The sequence below is a fragment of the Eurypyga helias genome, unplaced genomic scaffold (genome assembly GCF_000690775.1).
Source record: "Eurypyga helias isolate BGI_N326 unplaced genomic scaffold, ASM69077v1 scaffold20969, whole genome shotgun sequence".
NCBI lineage: Eukaryota > Metazoa > Chordata > Aves > Eurypygiformes > Eurypygidae > Eurypyga > Eurypyga helias.
Genome location: NW_010273277.1, coordinates 56844 through 78941, shown reverse-complemented (window position 1 = coordinate 78941; position 22098 = coordinate 56844). Strand labels below are relative to the sequence as shown.

The 22098-nt window shown below is 38.3% G+C and overlaps 1 protein-coding gene across 1 annotated transcript in view; it reads left to right on the top strand.

The window, feature by feature from the left end:
* LOC104515459 (multiple PDZ domain protein-like) overlaps nt 1-22098 on the top strand; it is a gene marked incomplete at its 5' end in the record, with an annotated part of 45324 nt that overhangs the window by 12354 nt on the left and 10872 nt on the right. Inside the window, 17 exons of the mRNA XM_010159432.1 lie at nt 1009-1113; nt 1920-2012; nt 2491-2668; nt 4791-4901; nt 5428-5511; nt 8170-8271; nt 9487-9558; nt 12276-12438; nt 13049-13245; nt 15337-15428; nt 15719-15809; nt 16147-16227; nt 17341-17433; nt 17522-17596; nt 18939-19116; nt 21455-21600; nt 21925-22010. Coding sequence (XP_010157734.1) covers nt 1009-1113; nt 1920-2012; nt 2491-2668; nt 4791-4901; nt 5428-5511; nt 8170-8271; nt 9487-9558; nt 12276-12438; nt 13049-13245; nt 15337-15428; nt 15719-15809; nt 16147-16227; nt 17341-17433; nt 17522-17596; nt 18939-19116; nt 21455-21600; nt 21925-22010 — 1947 coding nt within the window. The remainder of the gene's footprint in view (nt 1-1008; nt 1114-1919; nt 2013-2490; nt 2669-4790; nt 4902-5427; nt 5512-8169; nt 8272-9486; nt 9559-12275; nt 12439-13048; nt 13246-15336; nt 15429-15718; nt 15810-16146; nt 16228-17340; nt 17434-17521; nt 17597-18938; nt 19117-21454; nt 21601-21924; nt 22011-22098) is intronic.

Here is a 22098-nt window from a genome sequence, read left to right as displayed (position 1 = left end):
CCCCCCCCCCCCCCTTTCCCCAGCTGTTCTGGAGGGAAATACATTCATATGTTTGTTAGCCATGTGATGGATGGCCATTTTTTGTGTGTTCTTTTTCCATCAGCCATCCTTCTTGGCAGACTTGGACCTGATAACTCAGCTGCTTATCGAACAACTAAAGGTTTTTAAGAAGACAAAACCATCATTAAAGGAGGGCCATCTAAGTAGCCCTGATTAGATCATGGTGTCTTTTTTCTGTACAGGGAATTTTTTTCAGAAATATTCTTCATGCTTTAATCTTCTTTCTTTCTCTTTGTTTCCCACTCCCCAGTCTATTGGGCTATTTCTGTTTCTGGCATTCAAACATGATCAGGTAACATCAGAGCTTCAGGAGTCTGAATGTCATTTGTGTGGTGAAACATGACTGTCTGACTGTCCCATTCTGGCTGGAAGTGCATGAAGTGTTGGAGGAAGGAGTTGAGCAGGGAATGACTTCCTGAAGCATAGGTGGTGTGCTATAACACTTTTATGTCCAAACCCATGCAGTATTTTTCAACAAAAGGATAGAAACCAAAAACAGATACAAAACTACCCAGGAAAGCACAAAAGGTTGTGCAGGTCAACTTCCAGAAGCGTTTTCAGCCAGCATTTAGGGTGATAGTGGTGCATCACACCTCTCAGATTCTTCAGTGTTTGTCTTTGCATGAGGAATCCCTGTTTTGACTGAAGCTGGATTGTCTCTGTTACACTCTTGTCACTGTTCAAGCACCATTTACTTAAAATGGAGCGGCCAGCCCCCAGAAAATTATATGCTTTTCAGCTACCTAATTTGACCGTAAGTACATATTTGTTACAAAGTCGTAAAGAAATCATAGAACTCCTTTTTCTCAACAAAACAGTGTTGTGGCCTTGAAGTCAATGACAATATGAAGTAGTCCTGAGTGGTTTCCTTATATCCATTCCTCACACCCACCAAAGGTAGGACCAGCAGTCCTCATGCTGCTTTAATCATGTCCCATTTTATTGCAGTATTACATATGTGCCAGCAGAAAATTTAGACGAGTACAGGGCCAGTTTGGGACAACAGACAGAGGAAACTGTGCCACTTGGAGTTTTTCCTTCACATGCTGTCAGGTGAGTCAGAAGACTTGCTGTTTTCTTGCGTAGGGCTCTCAGATGTGCCTCTTTCCATAGACTTTGCACAGTTCAGGAAGATAGGTTTTATTTTAGAAGAGCTGAAAGATGAATGATTTTCTTCAGACCAGACACCATTACAGTAAAAAGCTATTCAGAATACAATTTTTGCTTTGGCTAGCAAATTTTTCTGACTTTTTTACCTAGCTGTATTATAGTTGTTTGATATACCCAAAAAGGAGATACTGTCTCATCCTGAATTTCTCTTAAATACCAGGGAACTCGATGTATGAATCGCCACAAATACTCAGTACTTCCAGTATGAGAATTTGGCAATGATGGTCTTTTCAGAACATACACTGGAAAGAATTAATTATGCTGTCCTTTTTCTTGAGTTTCAAAAATACATTGTAGGCCTTAATACTCGAAGTGACTAATAATTTTTGTTTTCTTGAAACTAATCTCCAAAAGGAGTAACTGGTTTTGAATGCTGCTGTTGTAATTTCTTCCATTTTGGAAACAATAAATAATTACCTTCTGTTTTGATTCGGTTATAGTTCCAAAAAGCAGGGTATTTATTCTGCGATTGTCAGTTGATAGCAACTTTATTGCGTAGACAAGTGGACAGGGAATCCCCAAGCACATTATGTATTCTAACAGACTTGTGAAAAAGAAGTTCCTTACACGAAGACTGTGTACAAATTGTAATGTTGGCAGGGTGATCCAGTACATGAAATTTTTCAGTGGAATACAGTGATTATGTGGGTTACTTAAAAATTAAATTGCATGTTCCTATTCATCAGTAGGGAACTCCCAGAGCTTCCAGAACGTGAAGAGGGAGAGGGAGAAGAAAGTGAATTTCAGAATGCAGCTTTCAGTAACTGGAACCAGCCCAGAAAGTAAGTGCATGTCTAGTTTCACAGTATGAAGTCTCATCTGAAATTCAAAAATTTTGAAACCTATAATATATTTTAAAAGGAATAAGAAAACAACAGAATTGCTCCACTTATATATATTGTGCATTGCAGGAGTGATTCACTGTTGATTTTTACTGCCATTGGGCTAAATCCCTGCAATTTAGCAGTTTCTTGGTTGCTATAGTAATTTATAGATTGACTCTCAGGGAGCCAGTAAGAGATGAAGAAAAGGATTCAAAGTTTTGATTAGAACTCAAAATAAAGTGAACAACAGTAGGCACAACTACAGACTTTCTGAACAGTTCAGTAAGTAAGTCCCACTGAAGGACAGAACTTTCCAAGGAGGAATTAGTTCTGAATGTTTTTAAACCATTGTGCAAATCCAGGTGTCTTCAGAGGGCAGCATTGCCATAATCATAGCAGATTTTCATTTGTTTTGGTCCTTGTTTTATCACAACAGGGTTGAACTCTGGAGAGAGCCTAGCAAGTCACTGGGGATCAGCATTGTTGGAGGACGAGGGATGGGGAGCCGCCTGAGTAATGGAGAAGTGATGAGAGGGATCTTTATCAAGCATATCCTGGAAGACAGCCCAGCTGGTAAAAATGGAACACTGAAAACCGGAGATCGGATCGTGGAGGTACCAGCCGAGAACCTTTTGCTTGCAAAACTCTCAGCATCTCGGGAGCCGCTGAGGTGGATGTGTGGTCCTGGGCTGATGTTGTGTAATTGCTCCAGCTGGCAGCACTCGAGCCATACAGAGTGTAGTACCATCAGCTGATGGTTGTGTGCAGACAGCTTTCAGTTCAACGCACAACCTAAAGCATAGATGACTGACTGTGTGAGCAGGGGTCTACAAAGCCAGCAGTTCCACCTCCCTTTTTTAAAGCCAGCATGGGTAGGAAAAAGCTTTAGTTCGGTGAAGCTAAGGAGTTTTACCGTTGCATATTGGGTAGCAACAGAATGGCTGGTGAATAGCAAATCATGCAAATAAATGCCAAGCTTATTTCCCTCTTAAATCTTAACCAGGTCACATAATTCTTGTGCATCTTGTTCTGGAGTTAAGGGAGAGACAGGTTTTTTTCCTGCAGACATGAAGAAAGATGGATTTGCTGCAGAGGAAGTTAAGAGTGTTGTGCCCATGCCTGAGGATAGGGTAGCCAGTTCTGTTACGGGGAATAAGTTCTCTAGATTTCTCTTCTGCTTAGCCAGTCCTGTACTCATGCAGCCATTTCTGCTTTCTCTCTTAAAGATATTGCAGAATGAGCATGCTGCGAGGAATGCGTCTTTCCTGTGATGATTATCAGTAAGTCAGCCATTACCCAGAGTCAGGCTCTTAGGAACTGAACTGCATTCCTCTTCACCCTGATGGATGTCCATAACTGACTGTCCACCAGTCAGAACATTATAAGCAGGTTGATGGAGGTGCTGATTCTTCCCCTGAATCAGGGTGGGCTTGATTTACATGGTGAAACTTAAACTGCAGTTAACTGTCTGGTACAAGATCCATATAAAGGATCTTGAAATAATACCCTAATGTAGATAGCACTTTCTACAACAGGATGGAAGAGTGTCCAAGTTGGGAGGTGAAATTTTGTTTGATGGCCACAAAGTTTAAAAGCATTAATTATATCTGAATACATGGACTTTTATGAATGCAGCTGTTGTCTCTGACAATGATACTTGCAGAATTTGGGGTGGATGAGTGAAATGAAGTAACTAACGTTTTCTCAACGTGAGTGCCTGAATGGATTATTTCAGTTTCTCAAGTTGCGGTGTATCTAGGCTTTTCTCTCTACTCCTACATGCAATATTTCATACATGGAGAGTCAGAGAGCCTTAGAGTTATTGGTCACTTCCTCACGGGTTTAGAATTTTCTCTCTGAGATTGTTTTTGTTCCCTTTATTTATATTGGATGATTAAGTTTAAGGTAGAGTTAGACAAAAAGTTAGAGGTAATTCTGTTTATATAACTTTGTGTGCAAGTATTGCCACTAACAAATAACTGTTCTGTGTTAGCTTCTAGCTTTTATTATGGTCATTGTGAGAATGCTTTACTGATGCTAACCTCACCATAACATTCTTACCTGGATTGTAAGGAAAACTATCCTACACACCAATACATACGAAGGCATGAAGAAAATCAAACAGGCAAAAATTTGTCCTTAGCCATCCTTTGTAAATGCTTTCTTCTAGAAGAGAGAAAGCTTTTCAGCTCTAACCTAAAAACGTAATTTCTGGGGAAAGTGTTTAGGAGCTAAATTGGTCTTATCTTGCATTTCAAAAAAAAAAGAATGAAAAAGGTAGAAAGTACACTGTACTGACATAATACACCATAATGAAAGCACCTAACAAGTTTTGGTTTGTGAATCTCAAACTCTTGGGAAGTAGGTTATTCCAAGATGGAATTTACAGGAACCTGTATTTGCAAATTCTACCACTGTCTTCAGATCACCTTATCTTTTCATAGAAACATATCTCTTCTGTGATATTGTCTGTGGGAAAATGTATGGAGCCTGAACCAAGAATGTTGAAAAAACTGTTTTAAAACCACGGAGAATATTTATTTGGTGTACTTTCAGTGCTCTGGGAAATCTCAAACGTGTGTGTGAGGGACCTCAGTCCAAGTCAGTAGAAACCTTCCAACAGTAACGGAAGTTTGGCCTTAGGTTTTAGTCAACGTTCCCTAACCAAAACCCGAAGCTGCTGACTCATGGTTCTTGTAGCTTTTGCGATGTTAAGATGAGGCCTTCCAATTACAGGTGGATGGAATTGACCTCAGAGATGCCAGCCACGAACAAGCTGTCGAAGCCATACGGAAGGCAGGCAATCCTGTAGTCTTTATGGTACAGAGCATTATAAGCAGACCAAGGGTAAGCATGAAGAATATGAAAAGAGATGTAATACTTAGTAATAGATTAAATGAATGTTCAAGGTGGTGGTGTTTGGGAATGGGATATTTAATCCTGAAAGTTCCATCTCAGCTATCTTAGGAACAAAGATTTGATTTAAGTATTATTTCCATTTAGAATGAAATCGATTTGGATTTGGAATTCCCCTCCAGCACGCCGTCCTCAAACTATTTTGAAAAGCCTCAAGAAAGATAATTTGTTGGGGGGCAGAGTAGGAGTCTAACTAAAACCAACCCTTAGAGATTGACAGCATGTCTGAGGAGCGCATGCAGAAATACAGCACGTGTTAAAAAATTCATTGGACATTAATGAAAGGACCTAGAAGTACACGGAGTTTTCCGTCACTAAACTGCATGGACATTGCAGACAAAAGCTACTGAGCTCTAATATAAGTTGCTTGCATCACTAGAAACTAAACTTCCTCATTGTAGAGTCTGTGTAAGCTGCATGTTTATTTACTAGTTGTCTCATAACTCTTGTTCCCCAGCCAGAGTCTCTTTATAGCCCTTCTTCAGCTTCTGCTCCCTGTGGGCAGAAAACTACTAACCCATTTTATCGCCAGTCATCCAAGGTAAAGTTGCATGAAAAAGCTCTTTTGGATGTTGGTTATTGATACTCGAGCTACTAAAGTAAGGCTTTTGCATTTGCTGTGGTGTGAACTAAATTGCCACCGATGAATGTTTGGGCCAGTTTGGGGTGGGAATGATGCCCTTACTTTATCACAACTTAGTTTTACTTAGAAAATGCTTCTTTGATTTTTTTTAATTGCAGTTCTTTGTTCTCTTTATTTTCCAATTATTAACTATGTTGGTTATTTCTTGACTGTTTATTAACAAACCCTTGTTTCTCTGTATGCAGAAACATTGCAAATGCTCTTACTGTACACGTGTTGTGTTTTGATCTTTGTAGATGGCATTATATTTATTGTGTTCATCTTTTGAAACCTGACTCTGTACTTTATAATAAGATCTTAGAAGGGAATTTCCTGCCTTCATTCATGGGCAGTCACCCAGATAGCTAGCTGCCTGCACATAGTAACTATATTTAACATGGTACGGCTGTGTACTTAGCAAGGCAGTCGGTGACATGTTGCTTATCAGTCAGTTACTTCCCCTTTGTTTTTTTCATTCAGGCTGCCGTAGTAGTTGAAAGAGATCCTAAGTGTTCTCCAGAATAGCCCAAATAATGCAAATGGGGTATGAAAAGCTAGCTGTCAGTTTTGCTAGCAAACAGTCACCCATCAGATCTGATGATCAAGATGATAATCCTCTGGGTGTTTCTGTGTAAGAATTAATCTATCACCGTGATTATGGTCCCAGATAATTTGTAGGGTTACAGCATTGTGCTGTACAAAATATTTGCTAGTTTCTGATACCAACATCCTGGACACATTGATAAAATGCTGAACACAAGTTAGTTTAAAAAAAAAAAAAGAAATCCTGTTCCTTTAGGTTTTGTTTTGAAAACAAGCAAACAAAAACTCCCAATACAAGGAAAAGTACAACGCTATCTCGTAGATTAGAATCTGAGCTAGCAGTAGTATTTTGGGTGCTATGCCATCATGACAGAATACAAAAAAGCAGGATTTTTAATTACTGTGGCTGATCTTTTGCTTTCTGTTTTACTAGGATTTCCCTGTTTAAATACAAAATATTTGTGATGCTTATTTTAGTTGCTTAAAAATTAATCAAGACACAATTTATAATTTTATGCAGATTGCAGATGTAGTTGTTAAAGTATAACAGGATCACTACATGGGAAAATTACTTTTCCCAAACTTCTCTTCATAAAAGACAAAATCAAATGTGGATTGCACCTGTTTTACTAGGATTTCCCTGTTTAAATACAAAATATTTGTGATGCTTATTTTAGTTGCTTAAAAATTAATCAAGACACAATTTATAATTTTATGCAGATTGCAGATGTAGTTGTTAAAGTATAACAGGATCACTACATGGGAAAATTACTTTTCCCAAACTTCTCTTCATAAAAGACAAAATCAAATGTGGATTGCACGTGTAAACAGAAAATGTTGTGCTGTATAGGGAAACTGCCTGTTGACTTTGCATGACTGACCAGTGAAGAAACCTTGTTCATGAGCACCTCTACTTTCTCATTGCTGAAGATACTGTAGAACCAAGACACATTTTCTTACCAACTTACATTACTTTTTGTTTTGTAAAATGCTGTTAGAGAATAAATATTTAGGCATGCATTTTCTGTTTTCAGGAGCATCTAAAAAACCAACATGCTTTAAGAAAATTTTTAAAGAGCAACATGTATCTGGATTAAATTACCGTGATAAAAATGTATTAATTGATGCTTCAAGCTTTCCACATTCCTTTCCACTTACTATGCTTCTTATTTTCCAGCACTGTTAAACTTGCAGCCCTAAGACATTTAGGCAATTGCCAGATGGATACATTTAGTGTAGAAATTACTTTTAAGTATACATTAAACAGTATTACCAACATACTGTGCAAAATCGGAGCTGTTCCCTCTTCATTAGCAGGTTCTGTTCTCAAAATAGAATACAGTACAAAAACTGCATAAGGAATAAAAATGGTTAAATTACATCCTTTCATTTTGTCTAAATATGAAAATTCTTTTGTGTTAAATAATGATTAAGCAAGTACCTTGTATTGTTTAAGGGGAAGAACAGAGAACTCAGTTTCATTAAACTACAAATTCAGAAAATTACAGGTGCATGCACACACATACGAAGTGATCTGTAAAAGTAGATATTAAGTCTGTGTAGAGATGCATAATATTGATAAACTTTTTCATTTGTGAAATAGATAAGTGTGTTACCACAAGAAAAATTAAATTATGATAATTAATCTGTGGTTTTCAAAATAAAACTAAACCTACTGAATTATTACAAAGAATTGTGTTTATTGTAATCCAAAAATCCACAGTGTAACTAATGTGTAAGAGTATCCCATATGCTGAGATGCTTGGACAAAATTGTGGAGATACCACAGCAAGTATATTTTATGTTGTTCATGTTGCTGAATTCTGCACTTCATGTAGTTTGTGGGCCAAGGTGTGAGGGTCAGTGCTTATCAACAGAGCTGATATAAACACAGGGCAAATACAGTTTTGCTTGCCTGGAAGCAAATCTTGTTTGGTTAGCACAAACTGCTGTATGAATAGGGTTTGTTTCCTGAGTCACAAAGGGTTAATTTAAAAATGTTTTTGCTTAGTTTCTATTATGTTTTCCTTTTAGAACCCTTCCCTGCCTCTCCCACAGAACAGTCTTTTCTGTAGGCCAGTTGTCTTCAGCAGCACTAACCCCTTTGCTGATTCGTCTCAGTACAACACTAACAAGGTTGGATGGTGACACAGTCTCTGCTTCTGACTCACCAAACGCTTTATGTGTGCTGCTTTGCCATTAGTGTCTCTCTGCATTTAAATTCTTTTATACCTATTTGGGTAAAATATTATGCTGATGAGAGTGGAAGTTCTGTGTAGGGAGTTAAAAAGACACAGATACACATACACATAGGAGTTTTGAAGAACTTCAAAAATGCCAGCTCCATTAATAATAACCACTAAGTTTGATCTAATTAGAGCTACCAAAGGAGTATGCTCTCAATTGCAAAGTCAGGCCCTGTGGTATATGTTAAAATATCCACCTGAGTGTAACTCTCTCATCAGTGTGAGGTATTTTGCTGCTGTGCATTTCATTTTCTTTTTATGTGGTTAGGACTTTCCAGCTTTGATATCTTTTTTTCTTTTTTGCATGAAAAAAAAACATTTCATTTCAGCTTTCATTTTATGATGCTGAAAATATTTTCCCTCTGCTTATTGACAATTATTTTAATGGACCATGAACAGGATGCTGACATCTTTGGACATATGAAAAATACAGATTCTTTTTTTTGTGGTTAGTGCTTACTGCATGTTATTCATATTCGGAACAGAGTTAACCTCTAACACAATGATAAATAAAGGCTTAATTCTTATGTGCATGCATTTCTGATTTAATAAAATAATTTCTGGCTGGTTATACATCTTGGGAGTGATTGTGCCCTTTGTCTATTTTCCCATGTTGTCACATGTATTGAATGTACAACGAACATTTATGATAGGATTGATATGTGGTGTATAATTGCATGTGTGTTTTTGAAATCTGTCTTTGTGTTTGTTACAGTTCGGAGGAAAGGGAGTAGAAGTGTAACATAAATGATGGCTTGTATTTTCTATATTTTCAAAAGTATTTCTGAAAAACATTGCACATTTTTAAAGAAAACCTAATGTTTTTGCCGTTTCTGCATAATTCCTTTTTTAACACTGAGATAAGAATGCCCCTTTTTCATGTCAGTCTGCTTCTGCTGAACTAAGGTTCATGTACAGTAAGAAACTTTGATGATTCAAGGTCCTTAATAACACCTTAAATACTTTTGTCCATTTATCAGTGGAGTTAATGAAGTTGCTGCAGTTAGTAAAATGAATACGTAATTAGAAATGAGTTATTCATTAATAACGCTGTGTGTTGCCAAAGGTGCTGTAACATGTGGATTGCTGTTTTCTGTTACTGTAGGAGGTATCGAATCCAATTAGGGTTACCTTCCGTTGTTCCCCAACTAACCCTTTTGCTCCCACACCATTCAAGGTTTGTCTTGATTCCAGTGAATGGGTCCTACTTTGTGTGTGTGCTGTACGTTTGTACATGGCCTGTGATACCTTCGGAGTACCTCTGCTTCCTCCGCGTGTGCGTCCTTTGTGGAAAGTGATACTGCTCCAAACTTGCTGCCATTTTTAATATTTGCTTGGCTGTGATCAGTGACCCTGGTAGCCAAATGGGTTCATGCACTGTCTGATGCTTTGCTTTTTAAATGAAATACTGTGCTGTGGCACACTGAAAGTATTTCATGAGCTAAAGCATTTAAAGTTTTTTTTTGTGTGTGGCCCGATTCAGGGAGCAAAAGTCTTATGTGTGGGTAAACTGCGGGGCCAGCTTCTGTTGCTGGCGGTGCATGTGTGGCAGGCTGAGTTCTGGAGGCAGGATGTAGCCCCCTCCACCCAAATGGCATTGTAACACCCTTTTTTACCCTTACACCAAGGAGCCTTGCTTTTACTTTCATTTCAGCATTTCCTTAAGCATGACACATGTTCAGGTTTATGTACATGTACCTAGAGGTACAGAAAAAAGCATTTTTTTTGTTTATCAGAGTATGATGGCTGCAGTTCATAAATGCTAATTGTCAAATTATAGCCATACATCCACACCTTACAGATCTTGCCATCAGTTTTTGGGTGGTTAGGTTTTTTGTTGGTTGTTTGGGGTTTTTTTTCTAGTTGGTTGGTTTTAGTCATGTTTTCTTTAATTTTGCAAAGTTCTTGGACACTGATTTAGAAAGAGTACCAGTAAAGTGGTATGTTAATTTTGGTTTTAAAACACAGAGACTACTTTAAGGTCTGCTGATCTGGCCTGCTCTCACACTGTATTTCCTCACTTTTTCAGTTAGCTTTCTTGTTAAAACACTAGGAAGCACTTAAAAACATTAGTGTTTCTACAGCTACTCTCCCCTTCACCCTTCCTTGAGGTAGAAGTCTGTCACCGACTTTTCTTCGTGGTGGATACATGAATTTTTGACTGTGAAGAATGACTTTGGATTAGCTAGTGTTTCCACCCTATTCTGATAGGTAACAATGTCTTTGCTAGAATTTTGCTGCTTCAGTTGAGATTTACATCTGCCCTGTAACTATTAGAATGTTTCAGCATATAATTTGCATAAACTGTGAATAATTCCTACATGAAGTTTAGTGATGCGAGGTTATCATCTCAGCAGGATGGCATTTTCTAAGAGTGGAAGCGCAGATCAGTGTTACTGATACAATGATACAAAAAATCATTTAGTATTTATATGCATTTTTTATAAAAATGTTTGGCTTGGGTGCCATATTAAAACTTCCTACACTTCTGACATTTAATGACTTCTTAGTTAAGTTCCTAGAGCAAGTTCCTGAGTGAAAGGAAAATCTTTTTCAAGCAGAAGGAGAATGAGGGAACTGAAATAGGTCATTTGCATTTTCTTTAGGTATTTGGAGTATACAGGAAATAAAGGTAACTCATTTTCCCTGAGAAATGGAACCTTCCTTAAATCTCAGTATGACTGGATTGATAACTGTAGTTTTTTCAACACCTTCAATTTAAAGCAGATTGAAGTCTTCCAAGGTGTATGGATTTTACTCTTGCCTCTGATGAGGAAATTGTCTTGGTGGTTTTGGCACTGAGAGACGCCATCTGAGATACTGTGTTCAGACTTTGGCTAATGGAGGTAATGAAAGCTGAAATGATGAGAACAGGGCTATGGAGCTAGAGCAACACCTGAAAATCCTAGTGTTGGAAAACTACTTGGTTTTTGTTTAAATTTTTTGTTGTTTACATCACCAGCTAATCTGCCAAGTATCAGAGTCTCTTGGGCATGCATAAGCTTCAGAATGATGGTATTCAGACACAAATTTCTTGCCTGTGTGTTTACTCTGAGCAAGCCAAAAGGATATAGATTACAAACACTTAGCCAAATCCTTGATTAACGTCCATATTCCTCAGGGAAACTGACTTGAATGTGGCCTTGCCAGATTGTGGATTTTTTTAACCATTATATTGCAGTAGTCATGTGTTTATACTTTTTAACTTTTTGTGAATATGAATAGACCACATACATCAAGACCAAAATACTTTTCTCCTTTGTGATATAATCTGTATCCTCCTTTATTTGATCTGCCCTGCACAGCTTATAGGAAAACAGTAAATTAAGACTGAGAAAAGTCCTGTTACTATGTATTTCAGCAGTTATCATCTCTTTCATTTTGCTTTTAGTTGTCCTTTCAGTTAGTATGCCAGTTATTTTATTTTTTCTAGAGGCATTTTTGAAAGCACCAAGTTTATTGTTTCCTTTCCCTTTCCTCTTATTTGGCTTCCAAAGCATATGATAGGAAGACATTATATGCAGTGGCTTTTAAAAATAAAATGAATTCTTTTACAAATGTGGCATTAAAAAAAAAAAATCACTTGAGTCTTTGTAAGAGGCTTTGTCTGAAATGTAAAGTGGCACATAAAACTTTACTGAATTGGGCTTTTATTGTGAGTTCTGTTTGCTTCTGAATACATTTTGGAGTGATATCTCTTACCTTGCCTGGTGTTTGTTTCTATCTTTGATCTCTTGCAGCTTTTCTGTGCCGTGTTATTAATTTAGAATTCCAGCTGCTTGGTATTTAAACTTCAAAGCCATAGTCATTGTCATTTCAACATTTCTGTATACTAGTTTCCATTACACAAAGTCTGCATCTGCTTAGCCACTGCATTTTTCTTATTCTCCACAGGCATTTTGTCAGTCCGATTTAGAGCCAGAAAAGACTTCACTGTGTAACTTGCCTCTGCCCCCTCCTTCAGCATTTTCAGGAATGAGTTGTGATGTTGCACAGTCATCTTCCAGCAGGGTCCCAGAGGATGTTGAGAAGGAGGATGAGTTTGGCTACAGCTGGAGTAAGTTGATCCTTTGTGAAAATGTTTGAAATACTCGGTGTTGAAATAGCACTGCAGCAGAAGATATGGGGGGTCCAGTTTGAACTACTTCATTCTCATGTGCCTCACGGTTTGGTTGTTAAGTGTTGCTGTCAGCTTTCAGTTGTATTTGGTCAGATGCACAGGCGGAAATACAAAACTCATTTGTTGTTCTTCATTGCACTCCAGTCTCTGTTTTCATTCGTGGTCCAAATTCACTGTTTCACATGTAGGACTGCTTCAGGAATTTCAGTATACTCCAGGTCTGTTGGCAGTGACTGATGTGATAACTTCTGTTACATGAAGGTGTTACTGGAGGGAAGATTACTGCTTTTATGTGTGAAAAGACATTTTGTAACAAAAGTTTTAATGTTTTCCAAAGGTAGAAGGAAAACAAGGAACTAAAAATACTGTTACAAATCACCTAAGGCTTAGCTTAATAGTAAGTGTGGTTTACACTTAAAATTTTCTCATCCAGTTTGGGATTTTTCTGGCAGATACTCCCCACTGGACACTGATCTTGACTTTCTAGGTGACTTGTGAAACTTTCTAATGTAAATCAAACCTCTGCTGCCCACACTTTCACATCTAGAAAAGATCATGCAGCGCTATGGAAATCTGCCAGGGGAGCTACACGTGATGGAGCTGGAAAAAGGAAAGACAGGTCTGGGACTTAGTCTTGCTGGAAACAAAGACCGATCCAGGATGAGTGTCTTTATAGTGGGAATTGATCCAAATGGAGCAGCTGGCAAAGATGGCAGGTTACAGATTGCAGATGAGTTGCTGGAGGTGAGTTTTTGTAACTTATGCTGAAACCCAAACATACTGACTTAAAATGCACTAAAATATTAGATTCTTGCTGCAATATAGGTGTTCTTCAGTGGATGTGGAAATCCCCAAGTTATCCAAGTTGACATCAGTATGCTACCAGATTTTCATTCTGGTGTACGGCAGATAGTTGCAGCTGGGATTTTTTTTTTTCTGGTTATAACAGTACTAAGTGAAGCAGTGTGTGTTTTTAAAATGGATGAAAATGGGGTATGACAGCAGTTTCTGGGTTATGTAGATGTGTGGAAGGGCAGTGCATTGCAGACCATGGAAAATATTCAAGTCCTTTTGTCCATCCATCTGTAGAGTTCTCCAGACTTTCTAATTACTTCTCTATCTACTGGAACTGTGTAACATCAGAACATTTTAGTGCTGTGTATCATATAAAATGGAAATTAGATAGGGGAAACAGGAACAGATCCATCTGTATTATGGACTTTTATCTCATGACACATTTGGGCTGTTTTCTAATGGTTTTGTGGAGGGACCCAACTGCTGAATGTGCAGCTAACATTCCCAAAGTGTGTGTGAGCATAAGGTGTATTTTTATATTACCACGGTTCAGTTGATGATACTTGCATGTGTTCTCCGCTGTAGTTTTTCCCATTTTTTCTGATAGCAGTAGGTAACATTACCGTCACAGAAATGCTTTGTGTACCTTCAAAACTGTATGTGTAGGTGTTTGAAGGTGCACTGGGGAGATGGTACAGGGAGGATGGTGAGACTGAAGGAAGCTTGAGGGAGACACTTAAGAGAGTAAACAGTGTAGGTTGGCAGTTGCAGACTAGGAGAGAAACTAGGGGATTTGTGGTACTGTGGACCTAGTCTCATGGAGGGACTTGTGAGTTGCAGAGTCCAGTGTTGCCTGCCAGATGGTTCTGTTGAATCAGTTAAAATGTCTGTTTTTAAAACCTTAATGTTGCAGATGCTGCATATCCTCAGAACACATTCAGACACATCTGTCTGAGTCTGCTCTCATGTGATTTCTTGCTTACTGTCCACACTGTAAACCTCCAAACTGGTGCTAAGAGGTGGTCTCAACCTCTTCTGAGAGGAGACTCCTGAGCTTGCTGATTATGTTCCTTATGGTAGGCCATGCCCCATCGCCCAGCTGACAGCCTGACTATGGTTCTTCACAAGCCCACAACAAACACTGAAGCAATGTTCTATCTGGATTGTCACCTCCAGTGGAAATGGCAGGGCTCAGTAGCCCTGTGGCCCTGCCTAGTGGACGCAGCCTGTGTGGGAGCTGGGGGGTTGCTGTTATGCTCAACCCTCAGTTCAGTGTCTTGCATCTGTTGATCACTGTTGGCTGCTTCTCTGCTTCTGTTAGTACTACCTTGGTGTGTGTTGCATTGTTTTCCCCTTGTGTAGGCCCAAGCTGTCCTTTGGCAATATTTTCCACTTTCTTGAGAGTGGACTTGTGCACTAGTTTCTATTTCTAAGAACAAGTGCAACTAATAAAATGGGAGCCAATAATGGCCTTATTCTGTAAATTCATACTGATACCTTCAGTCATATCCAAATAATAGGAGCTTGAAGGAGTTTCAGTGGGTCTGCTCTGCAAAATGAAGACAATGATTGTCAGGTCAAATCTTCAGATTGTAAATGGACCAGTGTTCAGACTCCAGTGTATAAAGCCCCTGGCTCAGAGATGAGATTTGAAAAATATTAGCAATCTCGTTGCTGCATATAAGCAAATAATTTATTTGTTGTGGTTAGTCACAGTTTCCCATGATCCTGCTTTACCACTACATCAGTCATGAGGTGACCAGTGGGCAGGTGGAAATAGATGATGTGCCAAGTCAACCCAGTATTACTCAGAGAATGACATTTTTAGCATTGTGACAGTGTTAGTCTGAATCCAACTATAAGGAATTTTTTTAATGGAAGAAGGGAGTAAAGCAGGACACAACACACTCTGTTATTTGAATACAATTGCTGCTTTAGCCAGTGTTGTGGGATAATGGATGTTTTTAAGGCTTCAAAATTAGTTTAAGTATAAAGGAATAGAAATATTTTGAGAAATAATTGCCACCTTCCTTTATACAGATAAATGGGCAAATACTCTATGGAAAGACTCATCAGAATGCTTCCTCAATAATCAAATGTGCACCATCTAAAGTAAAAATAATCTTCATCAGGTAAGTTCTGGTTAAATGTTTGGTTGAAAAGGTTTGTTTTTAATATGCTTAAGTTTTGCACAGAGTGTTTCTGCTTTATTTTTAATTTTGGTAAGGTAGATGTGCTTTTGAACCCAGTTCTTCATAGTTGTTAAATCTGTCTTGAGTTTTCTGGTTTGATATTTGCACTGTGAGTGCCAGAAATAAAGTAAAAGAAAGTGCTAGACTTAAACTTGTTCTGTTTTAGAACAAGTTTAAACAGTGCTGTATTACTGTAGTCTTACTGCATTCTATAAATGAATCTATTGTAGAAATAAAGATGCAGTAAATCAGATGGCTGTTTGCCCTGCAAAGTCAGTAGAGGCCTCACAGTGTTCTTCAGGGACACTTCAACATCAAGAGGTAAGTAAGTTAATGTTTTTCTTGTTTGGCTGAGATACTAACATTGTTCTGAATAGAGGAGTGCCTTGTCTGCTTAGCAAATACTACAAAAGAAATCTGAGGGAAAACCAAATGAGATTCTAGTTAAGCTGCTAAATTTAATACAGCTGAGCTCAGTTTTGGTTTACTTTATGTTCCTCTAAACTACGAAGCAAACCTGACGTTCCCATGAATAGGGTTATAGCAGCTTAAATGAATCCAGAAAATTGTCAGATCCACTAAATGTTTGTGCACTACTTTATTTTAATGCAAAATGTTGAATATAGTTGCTCACAGTTATGTTTTCATTTTCTGTTAGATTGATAGCAGTGCTTCAAACTCCAGTGCTTGTTCTGATTTCAGTTCATATAAAAACATTCAATATGTGGAACTCCCTAAGGTATGTGCTGAAAATTAGGTTTACAACAGCCACATTTGTATTCACCACTTTTCCTTTTTCGTAATGGAGTCCCTCTTCCGGCAAAAAAACTTTGTCTCTTACTTACTTGAAGTCAGAATAGAGTTTTTTAAAGGTCTTGTCTTCCTATTTGTGAATGTACTCCAGAGTTTTCCTGACGTAATGACTATCTTTGGAAACCTCACTAGTCTTTTAACTTCATGTAAATTTGCCAAATGCTGTGTGTCTCTGGACGAAGGGTCACCTCTTACCCTATTTGCAAAATTTTTGGCAACCAGCTGCTGGTGGAACCTCAGGTAAAATCATTGCCTTAGTTGTTCAAAGTAAATGAATCAGCAGATTATGAGCACCAAATTCTCCCAAACAGCGTACATATTTAGGAGAAATTATGTAGCTGGGAGAAAATGGCCAGATTTTCTGTAACTATGAAGTTGCCATATGAGGATGGGAAAATTGCTGGTCCTGTTTATTGACATGGAGAAGAAAGACAGTTGCATTCAGTGGACATAAGGATAGAGACTTGCAGACTGTTGGTAAGTTTTTCTTCTTGGAAGGCATCTAGCATTCCATTATTAACCAGGAAAGTATCTTATAGGTGATGGTATCCAGATGATTTAATTCTAGGTGAAAACATCAGGGAAATTTCACTCAGCCACAGACATTTACTGATTTCGTGGGAAGAGCATACATCCTCTGAATTTTCCACTCCTCTGTGTATTTTTTCTGTGGTTTTAAATAATTAAAATTAATTGAAGCTATATCATGAAATTTTATTTACTTCAGTTTGTGGTCTCCAACTGTTTTGTGTTTCTTACTCCTATTTATGAATTTAGCAGCTGAATCACAATTGAACTTGTAAGTTTCAAAGAGTTGTATGGGAATTTAGAAGTGCTTCAGATTTATCTTGGTAGCCAATACACTGTCTGTAGGTTGGCAAGATCTATTTCAGAAATAGATTAGTTTAAAACAAAGATACTGATGCATCATGAAAACCCAGACTTGAAGTCTGCAGGCTTCACTGGTCTTTTGTTAAATGTATTCCAACATTTTGCTAAACATATTACCTAACCATTTGCATTTTTCTGTTTGTCCCAGGATCAAGGAGGCTTTGGAATTGCCATTAGTGAAGAAGACACAATTAATGGAGTAGTTATTAAGAGCTTAACAGATCATGGTGCAGCAGCAAAGGTGTGAGAACTTTTAAAATCCAAGTATGGAATGAAAAATGTTTTTTGGAGATCCAGAGCTCATATTTTTTATACTGTATTGTTTCCAGGATGGACGAATCAAAGTTGGAGATCAGATCTTGGCCGTGGATGATGAAATTGTTGTGGGCTACCCAGTAGAAAAGGTCAGGAATGATGCAGATATCATACCACTTAATAAAGGAGGTGATTGTGTGTTAAACAAACCAATGAGGCTTTTGTGACTGTACTCTGGCTTAATTTTCAAAGCTGGTTGAAGAACCAAAGATCCACAGGCATTGTCTGGATAAGGAAAATTACCCATAATTCTGCATAAGGAAACATGTGGAATAAGCTAAAGCCTGAATTTGAAGCTCATCTGCTGTTTTACATTAATGCACCATATGAATCATCTATCTTTGTGCTACAAATGTGATGGGTTTTTTCCCCTGTGGTTCAGATATGATGACTGAGAGGCACTTAGTTGTGGGATAAAAGCCATGAACTATTGCTCAATAATGACTCTTCATAGCTGCTCTGCTGCAGAAATATTAGAACCAGTAAAATTAATATGTGTAAATTGACCTGGGTGAGTTGCATCAGTGGTAAGACAGGTCATGAACTGTGCTTACACATGAGGAGTGTTTGTAATAACAGCCTCATGATATACCAACCCTAGTATTTCAGCTCTTTGGAGAAAACTGTCTCCATTCCTAAATAACAAGATTTATTTCTAACTTCCAGCTCTGCAAACTCAATTTGGGTTCTGTAATGAATCAAGGGCTTTTTTTCTAGTACCTGCCTTGATACCAAGGAAAATAATTCTTTAGGAATGAGAAGATTTCTTTCTGTTTGTTAAAGGGTAGTTAGGAGATCACCCATCTTACTCTTTGCTGCGCTGGTATCTGTGAAGCAGTAAATGAGCAAAAGAGAGTGAAGTTGTCTGTAGGGAAGTAGGTACACTTTGAAAGAAGAGACACAGAAATTGAGTAAGAAATTTCTGGAAATAATTCAAATCCTACTAAAATCATAGTTCAGATAATGTTTTCAGATTTTCCTTCCTGTTGTGCGTCTGATTAAGGAGCTAGGCTGGCAGTAGCCATTTATTTAAATCAGCAATCAGTGTTTTGGCATTGACTTCTGTGGGATCTGAATTGGGCTCCAGCCAAACATTTAAAGACAATGCAAGTTTTCCAATTTTTCTCAAAATTGCTATAAGCATAGTACTTTGTCCAGAGGAGCCATCAAAAGACTGCTGCATTCTCATTTGGTATAGTTTGGCAAAGTTTCATGGAAGCTACTAGTTTAACATCAGCCAGGTCTGGTCCACAGTTAAGTCTATTGCTGTTTCTTATAAAAAACATCAGTATTTGTCCTTGTTATTACCAAGAAACCTGCAGAATTGTGACTTGTAGTTCCAGTTTGCAGGACAATTTTTCTGCTTTATTTTTGTTTTGCAGCTGAAAAATCCAGTTGCACTCTTCACCAGCTTTTCTCTTTATGATTCAGTTTGTTAGTCTCCTGAAGACATCCAAAACTATGGTGAGGCTTACCATCAACTCTGCAGAGATGGATAACCTGACTGCAGCACCGGTCACTTCCAGCACTGCCCCAGCAGAGAAGAGGAATATGCAGCTGCCAGCAACTATCCCCTCTTCCAGCTCACCAGAACCAGAAGCAGTCAAAAGTACGGTTTTCTTTGTGTGTCTCTCTTCCCTGGGGTTATGACATAAAAATGAAGATCTAGCTTGTAAACAAGTTTTCTCTTTTCATAGGCACTCAGTTGTCTTCTGAGTTGCATCTTCTAGTACTTTCAGATTACAGAACCATCTAAACAAGGCAGTGAGGCTGCACACCAAAGACCTACCTCTTGCCTTCTCACTGGCCTGTTGTAGAGGTGGGAGAGTGGAGGGGTATCTTTCTCCTTCACAAAATCTGTGCAGCAGGTGCCTCTGTCATGGGAGACATGCCTCTAAATGATGGAGAAAAGTCCTGTCATCTTTCCTACAATAGTGGAGTCATTGGGACTGTCTTGCCATTTTGACTAGACATGTTTGACTCTTCCTTTTTAGAGAGGAGGGTCAAGATGCAACTGATTGATGATGGTTATTGTTTAAGCAGTGCCTTACTATAAAGCTAGTAATTGAGTAATGCGCACATCAGTTAATTCATACGTACATCACTGCAAGCATTACTGTGTCACATTTGTATTGCCAGCAGTAGTAGTGATACACAATTATACTACTACAAAACAAAACACAGGACACTTACTAGATAAAAATTCTGTTGTCTTCTCTTCGGCATTTAGTTTTAGGGTAAAATGTATTGCTTTGTCCAAGTCTACACCTTCCAGCTTCACCCTGCCACAGCCAGTCATAGGGCTGGATGGAGACCTGATGGAGATTCAAGCAGTGCTCCCTCCAGCATCCTGGGGATTTGTGTTAACAACTTGACTTCACTACTGTTTACAGGCATCCACAACCCAACTGTTGGAAGTTCTCCCTCCTCTTGGTTCTCCACATGATCTTATAATTTATTTCCCCACTTTGTTTTACTGAGTCCACTTTTTTCTTGCCCCTGCACCTTGTCTTCTCTGCACAGACTCCTTCCAAATAAGCAACCCATTTCTAACTACTTTTTTCCTATTGTTCTGATTTCTACTACATCTCTACCCAACTTTGGTGTTTCCAGCAGTGCTGTGTAGGCGATTTTTGGCCCAATTTGATGAGGTCAGCCTTGCATACCACGGCTTCCTTATAACTCTTCATTTCATATATTTCATGTATATTTTATGCCTTCTGGACAGAATTACTATACTTCAGCTTTGAGTCCCCTACTTGTCATGAACGAAGTATGCGCAGTTTCTCCTCATACACGTGAAGAACGTGCGTAACAGAGCAGTAGATTAACCAGTTCTGTACTTACACAGAAGCTTCACCCTTAGTCCTAATCGCCCTTCTGGTTCTCTTCAGAGGCCAAAACTCTTAATTTTGAAGCTTACTGTTCCTGCAACATCTATTGCTCACACTATACTTAAGTATTTGTATAACATAAATCCATATTTCTCAATGGTCAAGTCATCTCTTAGTTTCAGTGGAACTTTTTTTAAACAGTGCCCTTTTCAAATGCCTCAAAAGGATTTAGATGCCTGGTTTTACGTTGTGTAAAAAAATTAATTTTATTGTTTCTTTAAAGCACAGAGAACTTCAGTGGTGGAGATAATCTGAACATCCTATTTTGATTGCTGATTCTTTCCTTTGGTTGGTATACAATATCCCCTCCTAGTAGTTTTAGCTTTTTTTTTTCCCTTTAAGGATACAGAACTGACTGAAATACTGAAACAAAGATCCATTTGTGACATACCAAAGGTACTGAGTTTACAGATAAACTGCTACATAAGGATACCATATATATTTGCCCTGTAAGAATGTATGTTGACACCACAAAACTTCCTGCATCCAAAAGCTGTGTCAGTGGCCAGTTGAAAGTTGGACTGGTGTACAAACGTTATTTATGAGGGCTACTAAGTATAATGATGTATATAAAACCTTTGACTTGATGTACTCCTGTGCTTGTGAAATACCACTATATTTGATTCACACTTAACGTTCTTTCTCATGGTACAAACCTGAGATTGAGCATTTCGTTAGATGGTTCCATTGCCAAAGGACTGACATCCTTGCATCCATGTATTTAATATGTACTTAATTTTATCTCCAATCTACATTGCATAGTTGCTGCTATAGATGCTTAAATTAAATTCTGTCCTAAATAGAATCTGTTGTGTACAGTAGTTTCTTTGGCTAGCCAGAACTCAATCCAGGTACTTGGCGGTACAAAATCAGGACAACTGCAAAGAAAACTACAGCACCACACTTGTCTGAGGAGAAGGGAGGAGTTGGCAGCATCATTCTCTGTTGGTCAGCTGTTGCTGTGGAACTGTCAATGGATTCTCATAATGCTGATTTAAAGTCACCTTTCCCAGTATTGAGCCCTCTAACTAGGACGTTTAATTGTTGTTTCAGACACAAGCAGATCTTCAACTCCTGCCATGTTAGCCTCCGACCCAGCTACGTGTCCCATCATTGCCGGATGTGAAACGACCATTGATATCTCCAAAGGCCGGACTGGTCTTGGTCTGAGCATTGTTGGAGGAGCTGACACTTTGCTGGTTGGTTGGAAAAATATGTGTGTCACTCAAGACAAATAACAATAATAAAATTAGTGTCTGATAGAAGAGATTACTTTCTTCATTTGCTTCTGTAGCATTTATAAAAAGATACTAAAGACAACAGTTCAGGAAAAAAATAGCATAAAAAAAGAAAAAAGTCCTTTGAAAGTTTAAGTGACTTCTTAAATATTTTGGTCATTTGTCATGAAACATCTGACTGTTTTGTTTATTGCTGATGAATTGTAATAGGAATTTTAAATTGCTCTTGGTTCAAAATAGGGGTGTGTTCTCTCAACATGCCTTTTTTTTTTTTTTAATCCACAGGGAGCAATCATTATCCATGAAGTTTATGAAGAAGGAGCAGCATCTAAAGATGGGAGACTATGGGCTGGAGATCAGATACTAGAGGTGTGGTGGTTTCTTTGATCACTTGTATTGTCATTTGCTGGCTAGGCATCTTCTCTTTGTCTGCTGGAAGGTCGTGCACACTTTGTCATC